The 24,767-nt window shown below is 39.6% G+C and overlaps 1 protein-coding gene across 1 annotated transcript in view; it reads right to left on the bottom strand.

Moving 5' to 3' along the window:
* Positions 1-4,457: 4,457 nt before the first annotated feature.
* The window catches only part of LOC147361932 (ATP-binding cassette sub-family C member 4-like), a 153,504-nt gene continuing 133,194 nt past the window's right edge, over positions 4,458-24,767 (bottom strand). Inside the window, exons 28-30 of the mRNA XM_086330249.1 lie at positions 11,749-11,921; positions 11,206-11,311; positions 4,458-4,607 (exon numbers count right to left, since the gene is read on the bottom strand). Coding sequence (XP_086186375.1) covers positions 4,473-4,607; positions 11,206-11,311; positions 11,749-11,921 — 414 coding nt within the window. The 3' untranslated portion in view covers positions 4,458-4,472. The remainder of the gene's footprint in view (positions 4,608-11,205; positions 11,312-11,748; positions 11,922-24,767) is intronic.

The following is a 24,767-nucleotide window of genomic DNA, read 5'->3' on the forward strand; positions in this document are numbered from 1 at the left end:
GCTGCATCAACTTACATTCTCACCAAGAATGAAAGAGGGTTCCCTTTTCTCAACACCCTCTCCAGCATTTAGTGTTTATAGGCTTTTTGATGATCGCCATTCTGATGGGTGTGAGGTGATATCTCACTGTGGTTTTGATTTGCATTTCTCTAACAATGAGCGATGTTGAGCATTTTTTCATGTTTGTTAACTATCTGTATGTCTTATTTGAATAAATATATGCTTATATCTTTTCCCCACTTTTTGATTGGGTTGTTTGTTTTTCTGGAACTGACTTGCATGGAAGTGTGGTAGTGTTAGCATCGCCGACTCTTTGCAACCCCATGGACTGTAGCCCACCAAGTTCCTCTTTCCATGGGAATCTCCAGGCAAGAATACTACAGTGGGTTGCCATTTCCTACTCCAGAAGATCTTCCTGACCCAGGGATTGAGCCTTGGTCTTGCACATTGCAGGGTTCTCCCTCACTGCAGGCAGATTCTTTACTGTCTGAGTCACTAGGGAAACCTTGCATGGGCAGCTTGTATATTTTGGAAAACAACCCTTTGTCAGTTGTTTCATTTGCTATTATTTTCTCCCATTCTGCGGGTTGGAAAAATGATCCCACTTTTTTTTTTTTTAATATACTGTAAAACACTCTATAGTCTCAAAGCATTTAAGCACCTGTTCTCTCATCTGATCCCTGTAATGAGTGTGAGGAAACTGGCAGAGCTGTAATCCCTGCTCTACACACAGGTGAGGACCTGAGTCAAAGAGGCCTCGGGGAACACAAGGCCACATGAATGCTAAGTGCCTCCTCCATCGATTCAAACTGATCCAGGCGCCTAGAACTAAGATATTAGGATTTTGTAACTCCTGGGCTATATTAAGTGATTTCATGAGTAGATTAATAACACCTTTGTTACACACCAGGAGCAAAGAAACTTCAAAAAACTTCAACCAGGTCTGCTTCATCACAGAACAGAATGAATGACAGGCATTTATTCTTTGTTTGAGTTGAACTGTGTCACCTCCAATTTTACATGTTGAAGTCCTAAACCTGCCAGTACCTCAGAATGTGACTGCATTTGGAGACAGGCTCTTTAAAGAGGCAAAAAGTTAAAATGAAGTCAAACAGGTGGATCCTAATCTAATAGACTGGAGTTCTTACAAGAAGAGAAGATCAGTACATAGGTACAAACAGAGGGAAGGCCCTATGATGACACAGAGGGAAGACTGCATCCCCAAGCCAAGGAGAGAGACCTCAGAGGAAACCAACCCTACTGACACCTTGACCTCAGATGTCCATCCTCCAGGGCTGTGAGAAAATAAATTTATGTTGTTTAAGTCGTCTACTCTGTGGTACTTTGTATGGCAGTCCTAGCAAACTAATGCCCCTTCAGCTTTGTGTATCTGAAATGTAATTTCTCTGTTATCTCATGGATCATCTAAAAGGGTCAATCAGACAGTGATTCAGCTCCCCTGAACTATGTATTTTTTAAAAGTGTGACTTGGAAGCACCTTTTGTCACCTGTTGAGTTTTCTTTTCATATGAATGAATTCTGTTCTATTAGAGTGAAAATTTTGATGACTTAGGCTAATGCTCCTGGTGTTATAGCTCTGAACAATGCATGGGTGTCTGATGCTTGCACATCCAAAAACATGATAATCTGAGAGCTTACCTAAGAGGATGCAGAGTATGCAGAAATAATGTCAAGAAGATGTTCAACTGGGATGAGGATCAAGAAATGCATTTTTTTTTTTTTCTGTAGAGGTGACCTGACCCCGTGGCAGGACTACAACTCAGTGAGGTTCTGCCACTCTGTGAACTTGCATGATGGCCCCATCTTGGCTACCACGTGAAAGAAGCAGTGTTCCCAGAATTGACACAGAACACAGTACCTAGGGTGGCCCTCAGCCTCCCCCAGCAATTGCCCCTCTGTGCTTCCTGGACCAGCTTTGTGACCTTAGGTGAGCCCTGGACCCACTCTCCCCAACCATGACATGGATAAAAATGGACCATGATGAGATTACATGAAATCATACATGTGAGAACAATGTAAAATAAATTGAGAAGAACTACACAAATGTAACTTACCCTGAATATTGTTAGAGTAGGTGCAGGATTACTAGACCAGGAAGCACAAGATTTCTAATTCTATGACCCATGTCTGTTTTTATATGTATGTTACACTTGATTTAAAACATTTACTGAAAGAAAAGATTTCTAATTCTCTGTCTGCTGCAAACTAACAACACCAATTATATACATAGGGCCACCTTCCTTCTAAGGGGCCTTAGGTTCATCACCTGTAAAATGAAGTTGTTGAAACCTATTATCTTATGTGATCTGGATCTATCAGAAGTTCTGTGATCTATTTCTCATTATTCAATGTCTTGATAATATATAATGATAACACAGTGTTTAAATGAAGACTCTGACACAGGTGGATACACCTCTTTCTGATGTGAAATGCCTACGGTGGAAAGACCAAAAGGGTTTGGTAGATTCCTGCTTGGTTTGTGATTTTCTTACCCAGAAAATGACAAATGCTTATCAAGTCTTCAATGACTGGCAGACACTCGAATTAATGAAAGTGCTCTGTGAATTTCAAGCATTAAAAATATATATATATATAGGGTGATATATGGCTCAGATGGTAAAGAATTTGTCCTCAGTGTGGGAGATTGGAGTTTGAGCCCTGGGTTGGGAAGATCCCCTGGAGAAGGGAATGGCAACCCACTCCAATATTCTTGCCTGGAAAATTCCATGGACAGAGGAGACTAGCAGGCTACAGACAATGGTGTTGCAGAGTCAAACGTGACTTGACGACTAACACACACACTCTATGCTGCTGCTGCTGCTGCTGCTAAGTCGCTTCAGTAGTGTCTGACTCTGTGCCACCCCATAGCCCACCAGGCTCCCCCGTCCCTGAGATTCTCCAGGCAAGAACACTGGAGTGGGTTACCATTTCCTTCTCCAATGCATGAAAGTGAAAAGTGAAAGTGAAGTCACTCAGCCATGCCTGACTCTTAGCAACCCCATGGACTGCAGCCTATCAGGCTCCTCTATCCATGGGATTTTCCAGGCAAGACTACTGGAGTGGGTTGCCATTGCCTTGTCCACACACACTCTATACTTGCATACAATATAAGTACTTTGGAAATGTTCACAACACAGACTTCCTTGTCCCTAAACCTAAGTATGAACTCTAACTCTGCCATCTCTTCAGTCAGCTCTGCAACCCAGAAAGTCACCTACAGTATGAGCAGTGGATGGTACTGCTCTGCATTTCCTCATTTCTAAGGAGGGTTGAGATGAGACAGTGATGAACTAAGGCCACATTTTAGATACATCTTTTATATACTAGTACTTAGGATACTGGGACATGTTTTCTTTGAGACATTTAAAATATTAAACTAGTAATCCTATTCTACTTACAAGTGAAAATCTGGGAAATGCACAAAAGTATGAAGAATAGAAAATACACCCATAATTTAATACTTAGAGATGAGTTTTCTATGGGGAAGCCTTACTACAGGCAGCTGGAAGCCTTATCCCACCCAAAACCACACATGTCAAGGGTCAAGAACACCAGACCTTCCTTCCCTCCATCTTCCCATCAATCCTATTCCCACTCCCACCTTCTTCCAGAAAAACTTACAGATGGCTGTCTGACAATAGCTAAATCTCCTAAACTAGACCTCAGTTACCATCTCACCTTTCTTAGGAAGATGTCATGTGACCTGAGTGTTACCCATCGAGCACCTTCCTCACACCATGCACAGTACTTAGTGCTTCACACACCTCATCTCTGAGGTGTGTGAAGTGCTCTGTAAACCTTCAAGCACAATTCAGATTACAGTGTGATGGTATCGTGAGTTCTTGATTTGTCCTGATGACAATTTTATTTTCTAGAAGGTAGAGGAAGCCTGGGGGTGGTGAGTGGCAAATACACCTAAGTCTAAACAACAAAGAATTAGGGAGAAGCTGACAGTATCATGTAGAAGTTTTCTTCATAGATTAGAAAACAGAAGAGACCTACACCTTTCCCTGGAGGATCTTCCTAGAATAAGAATATTTCAAAAATTATCCCCTGAAATCTCAAGTTTCCTGGATATTCCTTGACAGAACTTGCATCACAAATATGCTAAGCACCAATCAAAATGAATATAAAGGGTTTGCAAAATGAGAGTGGTCTGTGCTCTATGAGAATCTAAACCCAGAGTCCAGAAGTGTGGAAGTCCAATCTGAAATCTCTGTCACAGGCACATGTGTGTGCACACAGAAGAGTGCACACATCCTGACCCCACCCCCACCTCTGCTGCAGATTCTCAGCAGACCTGCTCTTAACCCGCCTTGTGTTGTTAAGACCCACTCATGAAGCTTAGTCTCTGGAGGTTTATAAGGCCACAGAGTGCTTGTTATCAGACCCCTGATAGAGATCTTGTGGAGAGGGAACCTGAAGACAAACTTTAATGACAACTGCCTGTCCTATTTTGCTCTTTTAGTGAGTACAGCTATTTCCTTCTTGCCCAGTTGTCGCACCATTTTGTAAAACAGACTGTTTCTATTCTGCAGCAAATTATTTGGCTGACCAGTTTCTTTCCGTTCCCCTGAATCCAAAACCTGTAAACAGCAAAAAGAAACCCATTAGTACATAATGTCTCCCAGTAACATATTATAACTCAGACAATATTTCAAAAAGTGGCAGGATAGGGAAACAGAAAATCTATTTGGGTGGTAGGGCTGGCTGATGTTTTAATAGTTTGATTAATTTGTTTTACTAGGCAGACAAAGGCCTAACCTGACCTTTTAATATTATAATGTTATAGGAAATAAAGAAAATAGAAGCTTTAGACTATGACTACTAGTACTCTATAGCATCTTATTTTCTCTTCAGGGCATTTGGGGTTTTATCATTAGCACTTTTAGCACTCAGACTCTGAGCTTTGAGGACATTTTTACAGATACACAAAGTTGGCAAATATATTCATTCAAGAAAATCAAACTCCGTTTACCTAAAAAATAGGTTGATGTCATACAAACCAGAGGGCAGTGCCCTGACAACAAATTAATGGTCGATTTGAGAATCTGAGCAATATTTGTGGAAAAAAGCAAATGCTCCCAGGATTTCTTAAGGATCCTGGATTGTGTCAGCTTCTAAGAGGAACAGAATCCTTGTCCAAGGGGTTGAGATGCTTCTTGAAGCTGGATGTGGTCATAGTGTATTCTTCTGAAAGAGAAAGCCTGGCAAAAGGAGCTGGTACATAAGCAGCTTTTGCAAAACTGCTTTGCACAGAAGAAATATCTAGAAATCCACTTTTCTCTTTGGATAAGGCTAAAGAAGCAAGAAAGAATTTGAGCTCCAAATTCCAGTGATCATGGCCTACAGAGCACATGGGTCCAGCCCAACCTGAACCGCCTAGGATCTGAATCTATTTCCACAAATTATCTTTCTTTTCTTGTTTCTTTCTTTCTTTCTTCAGCTGCTTCCCTTTCACCCCTTTTACTGCTCATTAATAAGTCTGCTAAATACAAACTGAAAGGGAGAGGAAGGGGTCCTTCACTCTGCCTTTCTACTTATTAGTGACTTTGGTTAATGATTCTGGATGGGGGAAAAGTGTCTGAAAAAATTGGCCCAAGTGATATACTTATAAAAACAGTTCTGATGTTCAGTAGTATTTAATTCTTCATTTAGGTCATATTTGGAATAAATGCATATTAAGAGAATATGCTGGATGGGCTTCCCTGGTGGCTCAGTGGTAAAAGAATCTGCCTACCAGTGCAGGAGTCTTGTGTTCCATCCCTGGTCCAGAAAGATTGCACATCCCACAGAGCAACTAAGCCCATGTCCCATAACTACAGAGCATGTGGTCTAGAGCCTGGGAGCCTCAACTATTGAGCCCACATGCCTGGAGCCCATGCTCCACAACAAGAGAGCCCATGCAATGAGAAGTCTGCACACTGCAATGAAGAGTAGCTCCCACTCGCTGCAACTAGAGAAAAGTCTGTGCAGCAAGGAAGACCCAGCACAGCCTAAAAGGAATAAATAAATAAAAGTGTGTTTTGTTTTTTTTTTAAAGAACAGAATATGCAGGAACTCTAAATAAGACATAGTTTCCCCCCCCCAACAGTTAATTTTATCCTTTGCATTTAATTGGAAACACCTATTAGTCTCATAAATGCCATTTTCTTGTTAATCATTTGTTTACTACTGTGAATCACTGCTAAGGACAGCTTTCTCAAAAGAGTCTGAGAATAATCTAATCTGTTTCATCCACTTAATGGGCTTCCAAGGTAACTCAGTGGGTAAAGAATCTGCCTGCAATGAAGGAGACACAAGAGACACAGGTTTGATCCCTGGGTTGGGAAGATCCCCTGGAGAAGGGCATGGCAACCCATTCTAGTATTCTTGCCTGAAAAATCATATAGACAGTGGGGATGGTAAAGAGTCGGACATGACTGGGCAACTTTCACTTTCACATCTGCATAACAATTTAAATGTTCGGTGAAAGTTGCTCAGTCATGTCTGACTCTTTATTACCCCATGGGACTGTAGTCCACCAGGCTCCTCTGTCCATGGAATTCTCCATGAAAGAATTCTGGAGTGGGTAGCCATCTCCTTCTGCAGGGGATCTTCCTGACCCAGGGATTAAACTCAGGTTTCCTGTATCGCAGGTGGAATCTTTACCATCTGTGCCACCAGGGAAGCCCTGTAACTTGGCATGTCAATTTAGATGTCTCAAATGTGCAATTCTACTTAAGCATAGATAGCAGAACATAACTACCACTCCTGACGTTGAAGAAGAAAAACTGCAGTTTTAAAACACTGGTCTCCACACATCTACGTCAATTAATCTATGAAACAGTACACAAGAATTGGAAAAAAGACATTTTCTATGGTAAATAGTACTGGAAAAGCTGAACACCTGAAAATATTGGGAATTAAACACTCCCTCACATCATGCACAAAAATAAACTCAAAATGGCTTCAAGATCTAATATAAGGCTGGGAATTATAAAACTAAATGAAAATACAGGCAAAAGACTCTGACATAAATCACAGCAATTTTTTTTTTTGATTAGTCTCCAAAAGCAAAAGAAATAACAGGAAAAACAAATGGAACCTAATAAAACTTAAAAGCCAAGGCTCACATAGGGGCTACAAGAGCTGAGATGGGACACAGACTGAAAAAAGGCCAGAAATAGAATTTTACCAACTTAGCCTTTACATTTACTGGTTTAGTCAAAGACTCTAGATATTTTAGAATAAATAAACATAAAGCAAATCCAAATTCTTGTTATGTACAGAAAAATAGGTATAACTTTGGATTTTTAACATTCCTTATAAGAAAAAGCTCCTACAATCTCCCGTTAGGTCCCCAACTCTTCTCATAACCCAAGATAAACTATAAACTAGAACACATATTCAAGTTGGTATGATAACAATCCCTGAACCCATAGGATCTCTCCAGGAACCCCAACCCTGAATTGTTTATAAAGCTCTAGTAGGTTAAGTAAAAATACATTATGTTGGATGAGTAAGTCAGTTACATAAGCTCAATGAAGATGTGTTTATGAAGCCTGTTTATGTGCAGATATTCCAGACAGCTGTCCTAGACATAAAAGTGAAATGGACCCACTGCAAGATAATTTGATCCATTTTCACTGGCAGGATGTCATCAGTGATAAAGAAGAATGCAGCAAGAGGTGGGTCAGTGCACCAAGAGGTGGTGGTGCTCAGGAGAGTATGGAGGAGAAGCCTGATAAGAAAGATGCTGGGAAATGATGACAACAATGGAGAGAGATCCCACTGTGCAACAAGTAGAGTGGGGAGGGGAAGGTCTGAGTGTCAGATTTGTCTCTGGCTGCCAGGTGATGACACGGGACAGCTGTCCAACCCTGGAAGGTGGGTCCTCATCAGTAAAATGGGTGCCTGTGATTTTCTCAGTTCTGGACAATGTGGCAAGTATTAACTCAAAATCCTGTCTTGGGTCTTTAAATAGTAAATCATTCTTCTCAGTGGGGTGAGATGAAGGCTGGGTTAGGGTGACCTCCACAGCCACTCTCCCAAAGCTGCTGCCTTTGCACACAAGCGGCCCCCTCATAAAGTATCTCCCCAACTGTACTTTCTACCTCAGTGTTAGTTATCTTTCCTCTGAAAACTTGAGTGAAATCTCTTGGAGTGTTTTTGAAGGAGCTTTTCTCTTCTCACATGTTCTAATTGTAGCATGTAGGTTTATGAAATAAAAGTTCCATGAATGTGAAAAATAGAATTTAAGTAAAACTCTAGTTAGGTATGAGCTGTTTTATGCTTTTCAAGTGGGGGTGTTACAACCGTTTCTGATTTTCACTTCTGTAGGAAAAATTCTAAGAAGAGGTTTGAGATGAGGAAGAAACAAAGAATATAAAACCAAAAGATGGACTATAAACAGAAGAGGTGAGATCTGAGTTTCTCAGCTCTGCTTTTGGTTCTTCATCATTCATTTCCAGAGAATTCTCTAACTGAGGACAGTGAAAGTGTTGACCACAGATAACACTATTAGAGCAACTGCAGATTGTCACATGCTTCCTTTGTTCACACTAACAGGAGAATCCGAATGATGTGAAGGCGGCAGTGTGCAGAGACTGGAGGGAAGAGCTGGGCTGTTGGCTGCAGAGAAAGAAGGTCATGAGCACCAAGCTACTCTCAAAAACTACAGGAAGAACCCTCCAGTGGAGACAGAGTGGTGAGTCTTAGGATAAAGAGCATTTCTAATTTGTCTGTCTTGTTCCACTGTTGTGGCAACAGAGAAAGTAAGGAAGATTATATTAGATGTCATTATGACTCCATCATGTTTAATAAACTTAATATTGAGAGAACTTCTTTGTGAAATAGAATTCTAAGCCTGACACATGAATGGTGCTTAATGAACCAAAGCACGGTAAATCCCTTCAAAGAGACAGCAGATAAACAAAGCTATTATTTAAGTCACACCTGTTTCCCAACAAGCCCTTTCTCTGATTTAATTACAGTGAAGAAAACCATATCCATCTAATCATTTCAAGATTTTTTATAAAAGTGACAATTTGGAAAATATATAGATGTCTAAGTTTGAGATTAATTATGCTCTATCCCTATGATGAAATTTTAGGCAGCTTTAAGAACTGAGCTGTGGAAAATAAATGACATGGGGAATTTTAAGAATACATAAAAATTCTAGTAATGAAATATTCTGTTTTGCATAATAAAACAAATTACTAAAATGGTTCTAATACTATCCAAATAATATTATAGCATTATATAACTGCCACTTTCGGGTAGTGGGTATTTTTTAATCTTCCTTTTATGAGATTTTCTTTTATTTTCCTATTTCTACCTTGCACATTTATTGCTTTTTTATAACAAAAATATATTTTTATGGATTAGATTCAATTAAAAATAGAATTAAAAAAACATATTCATCTATCTTTCTGTAGAAGTATTCACATGCAATAAAATGTAATTATTACACCTTATCACTTGCAATGATAGGACTTTATGGTGACAACCCTGTCAGTTATGCCCTTCATCAGCATCTGTCACTTTCCCAGCTACTCCTTGAGGTCGGTCACCCGCCCTCTGGAGCATCAGGCTTTGAAGCAGATTGACTTGTCTTTATATCCACATTAAAGTTTTCAGAATACACAGTCACCTGTTTTCCAGAAAGGAAGGAGATACAGTCATCCCTCAGTGTGGGTACAATTCCAGAACACTGGAATGAAGTGAATATGGCAGTAAAGTGAGTCATATGAATGTTCTGATTTCCCAGAACATACAGAAGTTATGTTTGCATGACACTGGCCTATCAAGTGTGCAATAGCATTATGTCTGAGAAAACAATGTACAGACCTTAATCTAAAAACAATGCATTGCTAAAAAAGAAATACTAACCAACAGAGGAGACTTCAGCAAGTCATAGCAGTAGCATTGATGTTACAGATCACCAGAGCGACTATAACGGTTGTGAAAAAGTTTGACATATAATGAGAATTACCAAAAGATGAGACAGAGTCATGGAATGATCAAGTACTGTTTGAAAACTGGTGTACATAGACTTGTTCAATGCAGGGTTATGATAAACTCTCAATTTGTAAAAATGCAGTATCTGGGAAGTGCAATAAAACATGGTATGTCTATTTCTAAAGCAAGAAATACAAATAAGTTTCAAATTGGGAAAGGAGCATGCCAAGGCTGTATATTGTCATTCTGCTTATTTAATGTATATGCATATCATGCATAATGTCAGGCTGGATGAAGCTCGAGCTGGAATCAAGATTGCCAGTAGAAATATCAATAACTTCAGATATGCAGATGACACCACTCTATGGAAGAAAGCAAAGAGGAACTAAAGAGCCTCTTGATGAAGGTGAAAAGAGGAGAGTGAAAAAGCTCTTAAAACTTAACATTCAAAAGATGAAGATCCTGGCATCCAGTCCCATCATTTCATGGCAAATAGATGGGGAAACAATGGAAACAGTGACAGACTTTTGTTTCTTGGGCTCCAAAATCACTGTGGACAGTGACTGCAACCATGAATTAAAAAGACACTTGCTCCTTGGAAGAGAAGCTATGATAAACTAAGACAGCATATTAAAAAGCTGAGACATTACTTTGCTGACAAACGTCCATTTAGTCAAGCTATATTATTTTTCCAGTAGTCATGTATGGATGTGAGAGTTGGACCATAAAGAAGGCAGAGCACCAAAGAATTGTGCTTTCAAACTGTGGTGCTGGAGAAGACTCCTGAGAGTCCCTTGGACTGAGAGAATATCAAAGCAGTCAATCATATAGGAAATCAACCCTGAATATCCATTGGAAGGACTGATGCTGAAGCTCCACTATTTTGGCCACCTGACATGAAGAGCTGACTCACTGGAAAAGACTCTGATGCTGGTAAAGATTGAATGCAAGAGGATAAGGGGATGACAGAGGATGAGATGGTTGGATGGCATCATGGACTCAACAGACATGAGTTTGAACAAACTGGGATATCGTGAAGGACAGGGAGGCCTGGTATGCTGTACTCCATGGGTTTGCGAATAGTCATACATGACTAAGCAACTAAATAACAATGATTTTCAGGAAAGAGAGGAGAAACTAAGAGAAAATCACATTACTGGAGGTTCCTTTCAAGTTTTATAAGGATTTATGCACAGAAAAATTGAACATAAATGAAAACAATTAAAATGGTGCGGGTCTTACCAATATCTGTCGACAGTCAATGACATTGCTCAACCTGTGTGTGATGGTTAGCACAGTGCAGTGAGCAAATTTCTCACGAATTTTTTTTTGTATTAACTCATCAGTTCTAGAATCAAAGATATTGATTTAGTTCAGTAAAAGCAGGAAAAGCAGACTTTTGACTTAAAAATATCATTATACTTTTAATAATGTTTTTAAAAATCAATACCTTAACATATAATCTTGTTCCTAAAAAACTAAGTATAAAAAGTCTGTTTGGAAATTTACCATTTTCATAAAATGATGGAAAATAATCTTCCCTCAAACTTGCTTGAAATTATAAGGAGCAGGATTTAGGAATCTAACTCTCTCAGAATGCCTCATAACAACATTAACCCCATATAACATGTCTTGGCTTTTCCTTTGTTTTCTGGAATTACTATTACCAAGAAATACCAATGGGGCCAAAAGAACACTTAGAAACATTCCTAAGCATCACGAAATGTTTTCCATTTACCACATTTAGAAGTCAGATTCAAAGTTTCCTGGGTCTCAGCTCCATACCTTGGATCCACATTTGATGTGGCTTTGTCAATAATCAATATCTGATTTTTCTTGAGAATAGCCCTGGCAAGGCACACCAGTTGTCTCTGTCCAACACTCAAGTTCAATCCAGATTCTGCTAATTCAGTATTCATTTTATCAGGAAGACTTTCGATGGTGTCTTTAAGTTGCACCTGTGGATACAGAAAGAATGGCATTTTCCTAAGCAAACTGTTACTGAAGTTGAAAAGCCTCTTACACATTAGAACTTTGACATCCTCAGGACTTCTTTGTATCTTACATGTACAACCAGGTGAAGGGGAGAGCTCTTTCCAAAAAGCGTTCACTGAGAAAGATGATGGAGTCAAGTCAGGACAGAAAGGTGTCAATGTCACCCATCCCCACCACAGGGTATCCTCCAGAAACCCCACCTAGGGTTTAAAGAAGTCTCTCAAAAAATGAAGCTATTTCTCCCAATGTGGTTTAAACAGAAAAATTAAAACAATATTCATGGTTGACTCAAGTTTCCCAAAGTTCATTTTGCATAGGAGTTGGTACAATAAAGAGAAACTTCAAAATTTTTTACAGTAAAGTCTTTTTCTCTGAAGATAAAATCTTACCAGCACTTTATCATTTGGTGAAGTTTAAAACACACAAATTCAAACAATGGCAAATACAACCTATACATTAGTAATCCTGGAACCTGCTCTGGTGATGGTTCTTTCCCAAATTTAATTCTATAAATAGTGGAGCAATCAAGTGCATTTTCCTCAGTGTCATAATGTCTCACAGTGAATGAAAACTTATGAGAAATAAGATACAACATCTTATTTCCCCCAGAATATGGATATAGGTGATGTTTATATTACTCTATCTTCATAAAATTGTACTCATGGATTAGAAAAAAACAAACTTTTAATTGCCAAATATAATCTGAAAGTACATTTGGTGGCAGGGGTCAGTTCAATAAATATTTATTTTGGAAAAATATTATAGAGCAAGAACCAAACTCAAAGAACAAAGAAGAAATACACTTCAAATTAAGAGACCAACAGATTGATGAGTGATGGCTGATAAGTTATCTGACACATTATAATGTCAGATAGCAACACACCAAGAGTCAGTGAGCAGTGTTTTAATTTTTCCACTTTTAAGGTATCCTAAATGCTGGAGCAAGTCTATAAATGTGAACCTGAACTGTGTTCCTGATGGAGTTTAATCCCATGAAAGGGGAATTCTGAGTTAGGATTAAATATGGTATTGGTGGGTAATGTTAGCATGAAAAGTACACAAAATCTAAAGGGTAAGATTCAGACTGTGATGGAAGTGGTTCGACTTACTTAAGACTGATATCCTGACTCACACTTGCCTCTGACTTGGATGACATCTCATCACTAATTTGATTTTATTCTTTCCTTTGAGTTTGCCCATGTCTACTTCATGAGGTCAAAGGGTTGTGAGGGGAAATGTTTTTCAGAAAATGCTGTTATCTGAGACTCTGTCTTCATTTCTACATCAGGGATGGTTATGAGAATATATGAATACGAAGGCCTTCTGTAGTGTAATGATAAAATCAAACTATAATTAAGTATTAAAATGGGAAAAAAGGACAATAGAAGCAGTAGACAATAATAACTAGGAGTCACAACTAGAGAATCTGAAAACACACTAGATAATAGTATAATATTACATTGAGCTTATTAATTGAGATAACTGTGTTAAGACATATAAGAGAATATCCTTGTTCTTACAAGGTGTACATTTATGTATTTAAAGGTGAAATCCAACTTTTAATAAACATTTTTACAACTTACAGATGTTAAGATGTGTACCTCTTAACACTGATAGAGTATAAAATGAATCAGTACATGTAGAATTTATGGCAGATCAATAGATACTGTCCATTATTAATAATTGCCAGCTAGTACACTTCATGTTCTGTTTCATTTTCCTCCTGTGCTTGTGTCAGCACTGAGACCTTGTTACATATGCATTGGCTTATTTTCCATCTTCTCCAAGAGAATTTAAGCTCCAAAAGGGTAGAGACTTTGTCTTTTGATGACTGTGATAGCCCCAGAGTTTGCAACAATGCCTGTCTAACAAGCTCTCAGTAGATATTTGTTGGCTGTATGAATGAAGGCATAAGTGAATCTCATTGTGTGACACATTTGTTCATATAAATTAGAACACAAATCCACGTAGATAAATAATTTTTATAAAACACTATTTTCTTATTAAGTGTAAGTGTAAAAGGAATATATTCTTATAACAATTAACTGGGTCCAAGATATCACAACATCACACTTTAAAGAGTGGAAAGCACTGAAAAAAGTTATGATTTAATATGCATATAATATGAATAATACTATTCAAAATTATACATCTCAGTACAGAATTCTTCAGATTGTTTTTGAGCTTTGGAAAATAATAGAATATAGCAACATTGAAAAACACACTGAAATTGAAGGCACCCTATTTCTATCACCATAAACATTTCACTGTAACCTACTACATGTACTCTATCTACCAACCAGGCACCAACATCCCTCACAGGAGGTCAACACAGATGTCATATAGTTTATATATTTTGTGGAACCTTATTACTTTTCAAAAAGAAAGGCTGCTGTGGGCTGAAAAGAGACAGGGAAATGCAATCAACAGATAGGGAAGAGCTTTTACTAGAGCAGGACCGGCAGGAAAGAAAGTAAAAGGACAGCCCATTCACCTAAATACAAGGCCTGACAAATGGCATGTGACCTGTCCCACAGCCAGGACTGAACCACGTGGTTCCTGATGCACAGGCTGCTGATGCCCAGGTTTCTGTATGTTAGTTTCCTGTGTGCTGAGACACACTTCTGTCCAAACAGAGACACTATCAATATCAAACATTTGACTGCATGATTTCTTCCCCAGTTTTGACAGGACAGACCACGTGCTTAACTTCATAGTCCAGAATCTAAGCTGTTTTGTTTTTATTTTTTAACAGAAGAAACACATTGATGATTCATTTTGAGAGTTTTATCTATTGTGATAAAAAGGACAGAAATGGTATGGACCTAACAGAAATGGTATGGACCTAACAAGCAGAAGATATTAAGAAGAGATGGCAAGAATACACAGTAGAACTGTACAAAAAAATCTTCACAACCCAGATAATCACGATGGTGTGTGATCACTGACCTAGAGCCAGACATCCTGGAATGTGAAGTCAAGTGGACCTTAGAAAGCATCACTATGAACAAAGCTAGTGAAGGTGATGGAATTCCAGTTGAACTATTCCAAATCCTGAAAGATGATGCTGTGACAGTGCTATACTCAATATGCCAGCAAATTTGGAAAACTCAGCAGTGGCCACAGGACTGGAAAAGGTCAGTTTTCATTCCAATCTCAAAGAAAGGCAATGCCAAAGAATGCTCAAACTACCACACAATTACACTCATCTCATAGGCTAGTAAAGTAATGCTCAAAATTCTCCAAGCCAGGCTTCAGCAATATGTGAACTGTGAACTTCCTGATGTTCAAGCTGGTTTTAGAAAAGGCAGGGGAACCAGAGATCAAATTGCCAACATCCGCTGGATCATGGAAAAAGCAAGAGAGTTCCAGAAAAACATCTATTTCTGCTTTATTGACTATGCCAAAGCCTTTGACTGTGTGGATCACAATAAACCGTGGGAAATTCTGAAAGATATAGGAATACCATACCACCTGATCTGCCTCTTGAGAAATTTGTATGCAGGTCAGGAAGCAACAGTTAGAACTGGACATGGAACAACAGACTGCTTCCAAATAGGAAAAGGAGTACGTCAGGGCTATATATTGTCACCCTGTTTATTTAACTTATATGTAGAGTACATCATGAGAAATGCTGGACTGGAAGAAACACAAGCTGGAATCAAGATTGCTGGGAGAAGTATCAATAACCTCAGATATGCAGATGACACCACTCTTATGGCAGAAAGTGAAGAGGAACTAAAAAGCCTCTTGATGAAAGTGAAAGTGGAGAGTGAAAAAGTTGGCTTAAATGAAAATGAAGATTTTGAAGATGAAATGAAGATCATGGCATCCAGTCCCATCACTGCATGGGAAATAGATGGGAAACAGTGGAAACAGTGTCAGACTTTATTTTTCTGGGCTCCAAAATCACTACAGATGGTGATTGCAGCCATGAAATTAAAAGACGCTTACTCCTTGGAAGGAAAGTTATGACCAACCTAGATAGCATATTCAAAAGCAGAGACATTACTTTGCCAACAAAGGTTCGTCTAGTCAAGGCTATGGTTTTTCCAGTGGTCATGTATGGATGTGAGAGTTGGACTGTGAAGAAGGCTGAGCGCCGAAGAATTGATGCTTTTGAACTGTGGTGTTGGAAAAGACTCTTTTTTTTTTTAAATTTTTTTAATTTTATTTTATTTTTAAACTTTACATAATTGTATTAGTTTTGCCAAATATCAAAATGAATCCATCACAGGTATACATGTGCTATGGGGAGGGAGGAGGGAGGAGGGTTCAGGATGGGGAGCACATGTATACCTGTGATGGAAAAGACTCTTAAGAGTCCCTTGGACTGCAAGGAGATCCAACCAGTCCATTCTGAAGGAGATCAGCCCTGGGATTTCTTTTGAAGGAATGATGCTAAAGCTGAAACTGCAGTACTTTGGCCACCTCATGCAAAGAGTTGACTCATTGGAAAAGACTCTGATGCTGGGAGGGATTGGGGGCAAGAGGAGAAGTGGACACAGAGGATGAGATGGCTGGATGGCATCACTGACTCGATGGACATGAGTCTGAGTGAACTCCGGGAGTTGGTGATGGACAGGGAGGCCTGGCGTGCTGCGATTCATGGGGTCACAAAGAGTCGGACACGACTGAGTGACTGATCTGATATCATCTTTAGCATATTTTGAAAAATAACCAAGATAAGATGGGCAGCATCCATGGGACTGCCTCCCTTCTGAATGTCCATCTCTTCCAAGGAATAAGGAGGAAACAGAATTAGAGGACTTTTAAAGAGGAAAATATAGCGGTTCTCTCCTACTGACTCTCAGGCCCCCCCTGGGAGTTTGGGTTCACATGTCCATTTTGGCACCATTTACAAACTAATAACTAGGGTTTTGAGTTCACTTAAAAACTGACCTCACTGACTTAGTGATACCTCTTAGAGTAATGGACTTTCAGGTTGTTCACTGGTTATGAATCCTCCTACCAATGCAGGAGATGCAAGAGATGTGGGTCCAATTCCTGGTTTGGGAAGATCCCCTGGAGGAGGAACCAGCAACTCACCCCAGTATTTCTTGCCTGGAAAACTCCATGGACAGATGATTCTGGTGGGCTACAGTCCCACAGAGGGTCACAAAAAGTCAGACATGACCAAGCATGCACACGCACACGCAGAGTGATAAATCACCCCATTATTCTATTTCTTTAGGAATTTTTCTTTATCACAGCTGTTTGTTTTCAATGAAAGATTTGGTAGGTTTTCCTTAAAACAGTCATAAAGAAGCAGTTTCTAGAGAAACACAGTGATGGGATGATTTCTGTAGGTGATATCACCAACATTAAAAAGGTCAATTACAGAAGCAACACATGGAAATCACATACTGGTTTCCATATATTTTTTTAAACCATACTTTTAAAATAGATTCACATCTATTTCTTTTTATAGAAAGCTCCAAATGTAGTTTAAATAAAGGTAGATCTTAGTATTATCTTCCCCTTCTACCACTTCGTCATTTTTAGAATTTATATTAACGTTGCCTCTCTGTCCATGGAACAATGTGTCCTAAAATCCTAGAGTAATTTTTCTACCTGAGAATCTGTGAAAAAAGATATAATCTAGGAAACAAATATAAAAATAATTTACCAATACTTCAAGTTTTTTTAAGATGTCATAGTTTCACCATTAAATCTGCCCTGTGAATTCAGTATCAGTGGATCATCCCATTTTTATTATATTTGATGGTTAACTGCTCTCCCCTCTTCTCGTCTAGAATTTCACTATAGACTCACAAACTTAAATAAAATCAGAGGTGCACTTCTTTTAGGGCAGGAAAAGGTAAAACAATTGGCCCAATTTAAGAAAAGTAATTAGCCTCCAATTAAAATAAATAAATTTAAATTAAAAAAAAAAGTAAAACTTAGGAAAAAAAAAAAAAGAAGAAGAAGAAGAAAACAAAATTCCCACATTGCTGGAAAGCCGGGTGGATGTACTAAGACTCAGTGCTGACATACTTCAGAAACCAGAATTACTGTCCAGAAATTCTCAGGCCTCCAAATCTGCCCACTCACAGTTAATGCTCATCTACATATTACAGATTTCAGAGCTTACCTGGAAAGGTAACATTAAATGACAAACACATCAATTCAAAACAACACAAACAATCACTCAGATTTTGTGTTAACAACAACAAAAAAATTAAAGAACTATGCCACACTTCTCTGAAATGAAGAGAGCAATAAAAAATTTAGTAGTTGCTTATTTATGTCAAAGAATGTTTTTCCTATGTTTCCTCTAAAAGTTTTATTGTGTCTGGCCTTATATTTAGGCCTTTAATCCATTTTGAGTTTATTTTTGTATATGGTATTAGGGAGTATTCTAATTTCATTCTTTTACATGTAGCCATCCAATTTTCCCAGCACCACTTATTGAAGAGATGTCTTTTTCTCCATTCTGTATTCTTGCCTCCTTTGTCATAGATTAGGTGACCATAGGTATGTGAGTTTATCTCTGGCTTTCTATACTGTTCTATTGATCTATATTTCTGTTTTTTTGTGCCAGTACCATACCATCTTAATTACTGTAGCACTGCATTGAATTTGACAAAAAGTTCATTTGCATTTTTCTATAACATCTTACGTAACGAACTTTTTGGCCAACTTAATAATGTAGTCTGAAACCAAGGAACCTAATTTCCCCAACTTCATTTTTTCTTAAGATTGCTTTGGCTATTCGGGATCTTTTGTGTTTCCATAAAAACTTTAGCTCTAATTCTATGAAAAATGCCATTGTAATTTGATAGGGATTGTATGGAATCTGTAGATTCTTTGGGTAGTATAGTCATTTTCACAATATTGATTCTTCAAATTCAAGAACATGACATATCCTTCGATCTCTTTATGTCATCTTTGGTTTCCTTTGTCAGTATCTTATGGTTTTCTGAGTACTGATCTTTTGCCTCCTTAGATATGTTTATTCTTAGGTATTTTATACTTTTTATTGCAATGGGAATGGGACTGTTTCCTAATTTCTTTCTGATCTTTTATTGTTAGTGTACAGGAATGCATGTGCTTACATTTTAGAAGCAAAAGACTGAGCTAGGTCCTATGAGGAATTTGAAGACTGTCTATGGCTTAGAAATCTAGAGTTTCAGCCCTCAGTAGAATCGATTTGTAAAATGAGGGCAAATACACAAAATAATTTGCATTAAATATTCAAACCAACAGGAAGTTAATAGTCAAAAATGTTTAGGGAAAACATGACATGAATGACAGAAAATCCTCTAAAAATGAACCTCTCCATATAAAAACTTAGCACATTCTCCAGGGTTCTGTTACCTGCATTCATGCTGCAGCATTTAAATGACATAATCACCAATAAATAATCATTCTCACATTCCAGGGCTTCCCTGATGGCTCAGACAGTAAGAATCGGCCTACAATGCAGGAGACTCAGGTTCAATCCCTGGGTTGGGAAGATCCCTGGAAAAAGGGAATGGCAACCCACTCCAGTATTCTTGTCTGGAGAATTCCATGGACAGAGAAGACTGGCAGGCTACAGTCTTTTGGTTTGCAAAGAATCAGACATGACTGCATGAATCTCTGTCTTCTGTCCTCTCACAGTCCAACTCTATAATATACTTTTATAAACACTTTACTATGAAACATTCTTATTTTATTGGTATGATCTCATTCACATCTTTCATTTAATAATGAGAAACTATTATTGTCTCTACATAGTGGATGTTCCCTAAGACCAGAGGAATAAAATGAACATTGGATGGTAATTAGAATAATTAATCGACCAGGTCACTAGTAGAATTTAATCCTACAGCTTTAATGTCTAATTTAGTGCTCTGCTAATCCCTAAGAAAAAGAAATGCAAAAAAGCAAAATGGCTGTTGGAGGAGGCTTTACAAACAGCTGTGAAAAGAAGAGAAGCGAAAAGCAAAGGAGAAAAGGAAAGATATACCCATTTGAAAGCAGAGTTCCAAAGAAAAGCAAAGAGAGATAAGAAAGCCTTCCTCAGAGATCAGTGCAAAGAAATAGAGGAAAACAATTGAATGGGAAAGACTATAGATCTCAAGAAAATTGAGATACCAAGGGAACATTTCATGCAAAGATGGGCTCAAAAAAGGACAAAAATGGTAGGGACCTAACAGAAGCGGAAGACATTAAGAAGAGGTGGCAGGAATACACAGAACTGTACAGAAAAGATCTTCATGACCCAGATAATCATGATGGTGTGATCACTCACCTAAATCCAGACATCCTGGAATGTGAAGTCAACTGGGCCTTAGGAAGCATCAATATGAACAAAGCTAGTGAAGGTGATGGAATTCCAGTTGAGCTATTTCAAATCCTGAAAGATGATGCTGTGAAAGTGCTGCACTCAATATGCCATGAAATTTGGAAAACTCAGCAGTGGCCACAAAACCAGAAAAGGTCAGTTTTCATTCCAATCCCAAAGAAAAGCAATACCAATGCTCAAAGTGAAGTCGCTCAGTTGTGTCCGACTCTTTGCATCCCCATGGACTATAGACTACCAGATTTTTCCATCCATGGGATTTTCCAGGCAATGGTACTAGAGTGGGTTGCCATTTCCTTCTCCAGGGGATCTTCCTGACCCAGAAATCAAACCCGGGTCTCCTGCATTGCAGGCAGACGCTTTACCCTCTGAGCCACCAGGCAAGCCCTTACTTACCCAATGCTCAAACTACCACACAAGTTCACTCATCTCACACACTAGTAAAATAATGCTCAAAATTCTCCAAGCCAGGCTTCAGCAATATGTGAGCCATGAACTTCCAGATGTTCAAGCTGGATTTAGAAAAGGCAGAGGAGGGGGCAGTCCTAAGATGGTGGAGTAATAGAATGGGGAGCCCACTTTCTCCCCCACAAATTCATCAAAAGATCATTTGAACGCTGAGCAAATACCACAAAACAACTTCTAAACGCTGGCAGAAGACACCAGGCACCCAGAAAGGCAGCCCATTGTCTTCAAAAGGAGGTAGGACAAAATATAAAAGATAAAAAGAGAGACAAAAGAGTTAGGGACAGACTCCCATCCTGTGGAGGGAGTAAAGAGGAGAAGTTACCAAACACCAGGAAACCCTCTCCCTGGCGGGTCTGTGGGGAGTTTAATTGGGAGGAAAAAAATAAATAAAACCCACAGAGTATGCACCTAACTGCAACTCCCAGGGGAGAAGTAGCCCAGACGCTCATGTCCACCACCAGCAAGCGGGGGCTGAACTGGGAGGTGCAGGCTGCATTGCTTAGGCTAAGTACTGGGCCTGAATGCAATCTGAGGGAGCTAACGTAAGATAGTAACCCAAACTGTGGGATAGCCAGAGAGAGAAAGCGAGGGAAAAAAAAAAAAAAGAGGAAAGAGACAGAAAGAGAGAACTTTCCCACGAAAAGCTCTAACCTAAGGCACTGCCAGGTCCACTCACAGAACAAAGGACTGAGCAAATACCAGAGGAGAGCTAGCTGGCAGCGGACCAGCCCATCCCTCATGGGAGGCAGAGAGGAAGGCGAGAGACAGCTAGAGCCAGAAAGGGGCAAACTTAGCCCCAGAGACGGCATCCTCTACCAAACTGCGAGCAGGCTTCCAGTTGCTAACCAAATCTTCCTGTGATCCTGGATGGTTGACATCCACCAGGAGAATCACAGCTAGAGATCAGCTCCCCAGAGGAGACACATGGCACACCTGAGATGGTACTTCCGCTGCTCACCCAGGAAACTGAGCAGCTGGGAATGGGGAGGTGATAAGACACACTGCCCTACCTGGGGATAGTGTGCTTGCCAAGCACCTGGTCGCCTCAGCTGCTCAGACCTGGGAAGGGCACAAAACACAGGCCCAACCGAGTCTGTGCCTTTGTGGAGTGCCCAAGAACCTGAACCTGAGTGGCTTAGACGTGGGAAGTGCTCACATCCCAGGGACTGCTTTAGACAGTTCCCCTGCAGAGCAACTTGGAGCCTGAGCTATGTAGACCGGGAAAGCACACACGCCATGAGCGGGGAAAACCCCAGTGTGACCCAGGCACTGCGAGCACTCCCCACACACAACAGTGATATTTGTTTGCAGTGTTCCTCCCTCCCCACAGCACAATTAAACAAGTACGCCTAAATAAATGACCACCTTAGCCCCTTTGTGTCAGAGCAGAAGTTAGATACTGAAGAGACTTGCAAACAGAGGAAGCCAAAATAAACGAAGAAGAGGAAGCCGCTTTGGAAGTGACAGGTGCAATAGATTAAAACCCTGTAGTTAGCATTGACTACATTGGAAAGGACCTATAGACCTTGAGAAGAAGTATAAGCTGGAACAAGGAAATATCTGAAACTGTACTGGCCCCACACTGCCCTCAACAGCTCCAGAGAAATCCCTAGATATATTTTACTATTATCACGTTTTAATTTTTAAGTTATTACTCCTTTAATTTTCATTTTTAAAACCTACTATTATTTAACTTATTTGCAGAGTACATTATGAGAAATGCTGGGCTGGAAGAAGCACAAGCTGGAATCAAGACTGCTGGGAGAAATACCAATAACCTCAGATATGCAGATGACGCCACCCTTATGGCAGAAAGTGAAGAGGTACTAAAAAGTCTCTTAGTGAAAGTGAAAGTGGAGAGTGAAAAAGTTGGCTTAAAGCTCAACATTCAGAAAACTAAGATCATGGCATCTGGTCCCATCACTTCATGGGAAATAGATGGGGAAACAGTGTCAGACTTTATTTTTCTGGGCTCCAAAATCACTACAGATGGTGATTGCAGCCATGAAATTAAAAGACGCTTACTCCTTGGAAGGAAAGTTATGACCAACCTAGATAGCATATTCAAAAGCAGAGACATTACTTTGCCAACAAAGGTCCGTCTAGTCAAGGCTATGGTTTTTCCAGTGGTCATTTATGGATGTGAGAGTTGGACTGTGAAGAAAGCTGAGTGCTGAAGAATTGATGCTTTTGAACTGTGGTGTTGGAGAAGACTCTTGAGAGTCCCTTGGACTGCAAAGAGATCCAGCCAGTCCATCCTAAAGGAGATCAGTCCTGGGTGTTCATTGGTAGGACTGATGCTGAAGCTGAAACGCCAATACCTTGGCCACCTCATTTGAAGAGATGACTCACTTGAAAAGACCTTGATGCTGGGAGGGATTGGGGACAGGAGGAGAAGGGGATGACAGAGGATGAGATGGCCAGATGGCATCACTGACTCAATGGACATGAGTTTGAGTGAACTCCAGGAGTTGGTGATGGACAGGGAGGCCTGGCATGCTGTGATTCATGGGGTCACAAAGAGTCGGACACGACTGAGTGACTGGACTAAACTGAATTACCTTGCAAAAAAAAGACCTTATTTTTAAAGCAAATTACATATATAGAGTTTTTTATAACTTTTGTGATTTTGTTTTATTAATACTATATTTTTGAGAGTCTAACCTCTACTCTAGATTTTTAATCTTTGCTTTTTGGTATTTGTTATCAATTTTGTACCTTTACAAATCCAAACTTCAGTACCCATTTTTACTTAGGAGTGTGATTACTGGCTTGATTGCTCTCTCCCCTTTTGACTCTCCTTTTTATCCCCCAAGTCACCTCTATCTCCTCCCTCTCCCTTCTCTTCTCTACTTAACTCTGTGAATCTCTTTGGGTGTTCCAGGCTGTGGAGAACACTTAGGGAACTGATCACTGGCTAGATTGGTCTCTCTCCTTTTGACTCCCCCTCTTGGTCACCTCTATCTCCTTCTTCCCTCTTCTCTTCTCTATGGAACTCCATGAACCTCTCTGAGTGTTCCAGAGTGTGGAGAGCAAATAGGGAAGTGATTACTAGCTAGATCGCTCTCTCCCCTTTTGATTCCCCCTCTTTTCCTCCTGGTCATCTCTATCTCCCTCCTCCTCCCTCTTCTCTTCTCCATGTAACTCTGTGAAAGTCTCTGGGTGCCCCTCACTGTGTAGAATCTTTTCACCATTAACCTAGATGTTTTATCATTGGTGCTGTATGGTGGAGAAGTCTTGAGGTTACTGCACGAATAAGACTGAAAGCAAGAGGCAGGAGGCTTAAATCCAAAACTTGAGAATACCAGAAAACTCCTCCAGGGAACTTTAATCAACAAAAGCTCATCCAAAAGCCTCCATACCTACACTGAAACCAAGCTCCACCCAAGAACCAACAAGTTTCAAAGGAAGATATAACGAACTAATTCTCCAACAACGCAGAAACAGAACCCCGAGCATAAAATTATAGCTGGCCAAAAATCACACCAAACCCACAGACACCTCAAAACTCGCTACTGGACACTTCACTGCACTCCAGAGAGAAGAGATCCAGTGCCACCCACCAGACACCTACACAAGCTTCCCTAACCATGAAACCTTGACAAGCCACTCATCCAACCCCACCAACAGGGAGGAACCACCACAATAAAGAGGAACCACAAACTTCCAGCATACAGAAAGGCCACCCCAAATATAGCAACCTAAACAAGATGAAAAGGCAGAGAAATAGCAGGTAAAGGAACATGATAAAAGCCCACAAAACCAAAAAAAGAGGAGGAGATAGGGAGTCTACCCAAAAAAGAATTCAGAATAATGATAGTAAAAATGATCCAAAATCTGGAAAACAAAATGGAGTTACAGATAAATAGTCTTGTGACAAGGATTGAGAAGATGCAAGAGATGCAAGAAAAGATTAACAAGGACCTAGAAGAAATAAAAAAGAGTCAATCAATAATGAATAATGCAAGAAATGAGATCAAAAAAATTCTGGAGAGAACCAAGAGTGAAATAACTGAGGCAGAAGATAGGATACGTGAGGTGGAAGATAGAA

Source organism: Bos grunniens, chromosome 12 (genome assembly GCF_055505025.1).
Source record: "Bos grunniens cultivar Pamir isolate PY7600 chromosome 12, Bosgru_T2T1.0, whole genome shotgun sequence".
NCBI classification, from domain to species: domain Eukaryota; kingdom Metazoa; phylum Chordata; class Mammalia; order Artiodactyla; family Bovidae; genus Bos; species Bos grunniens.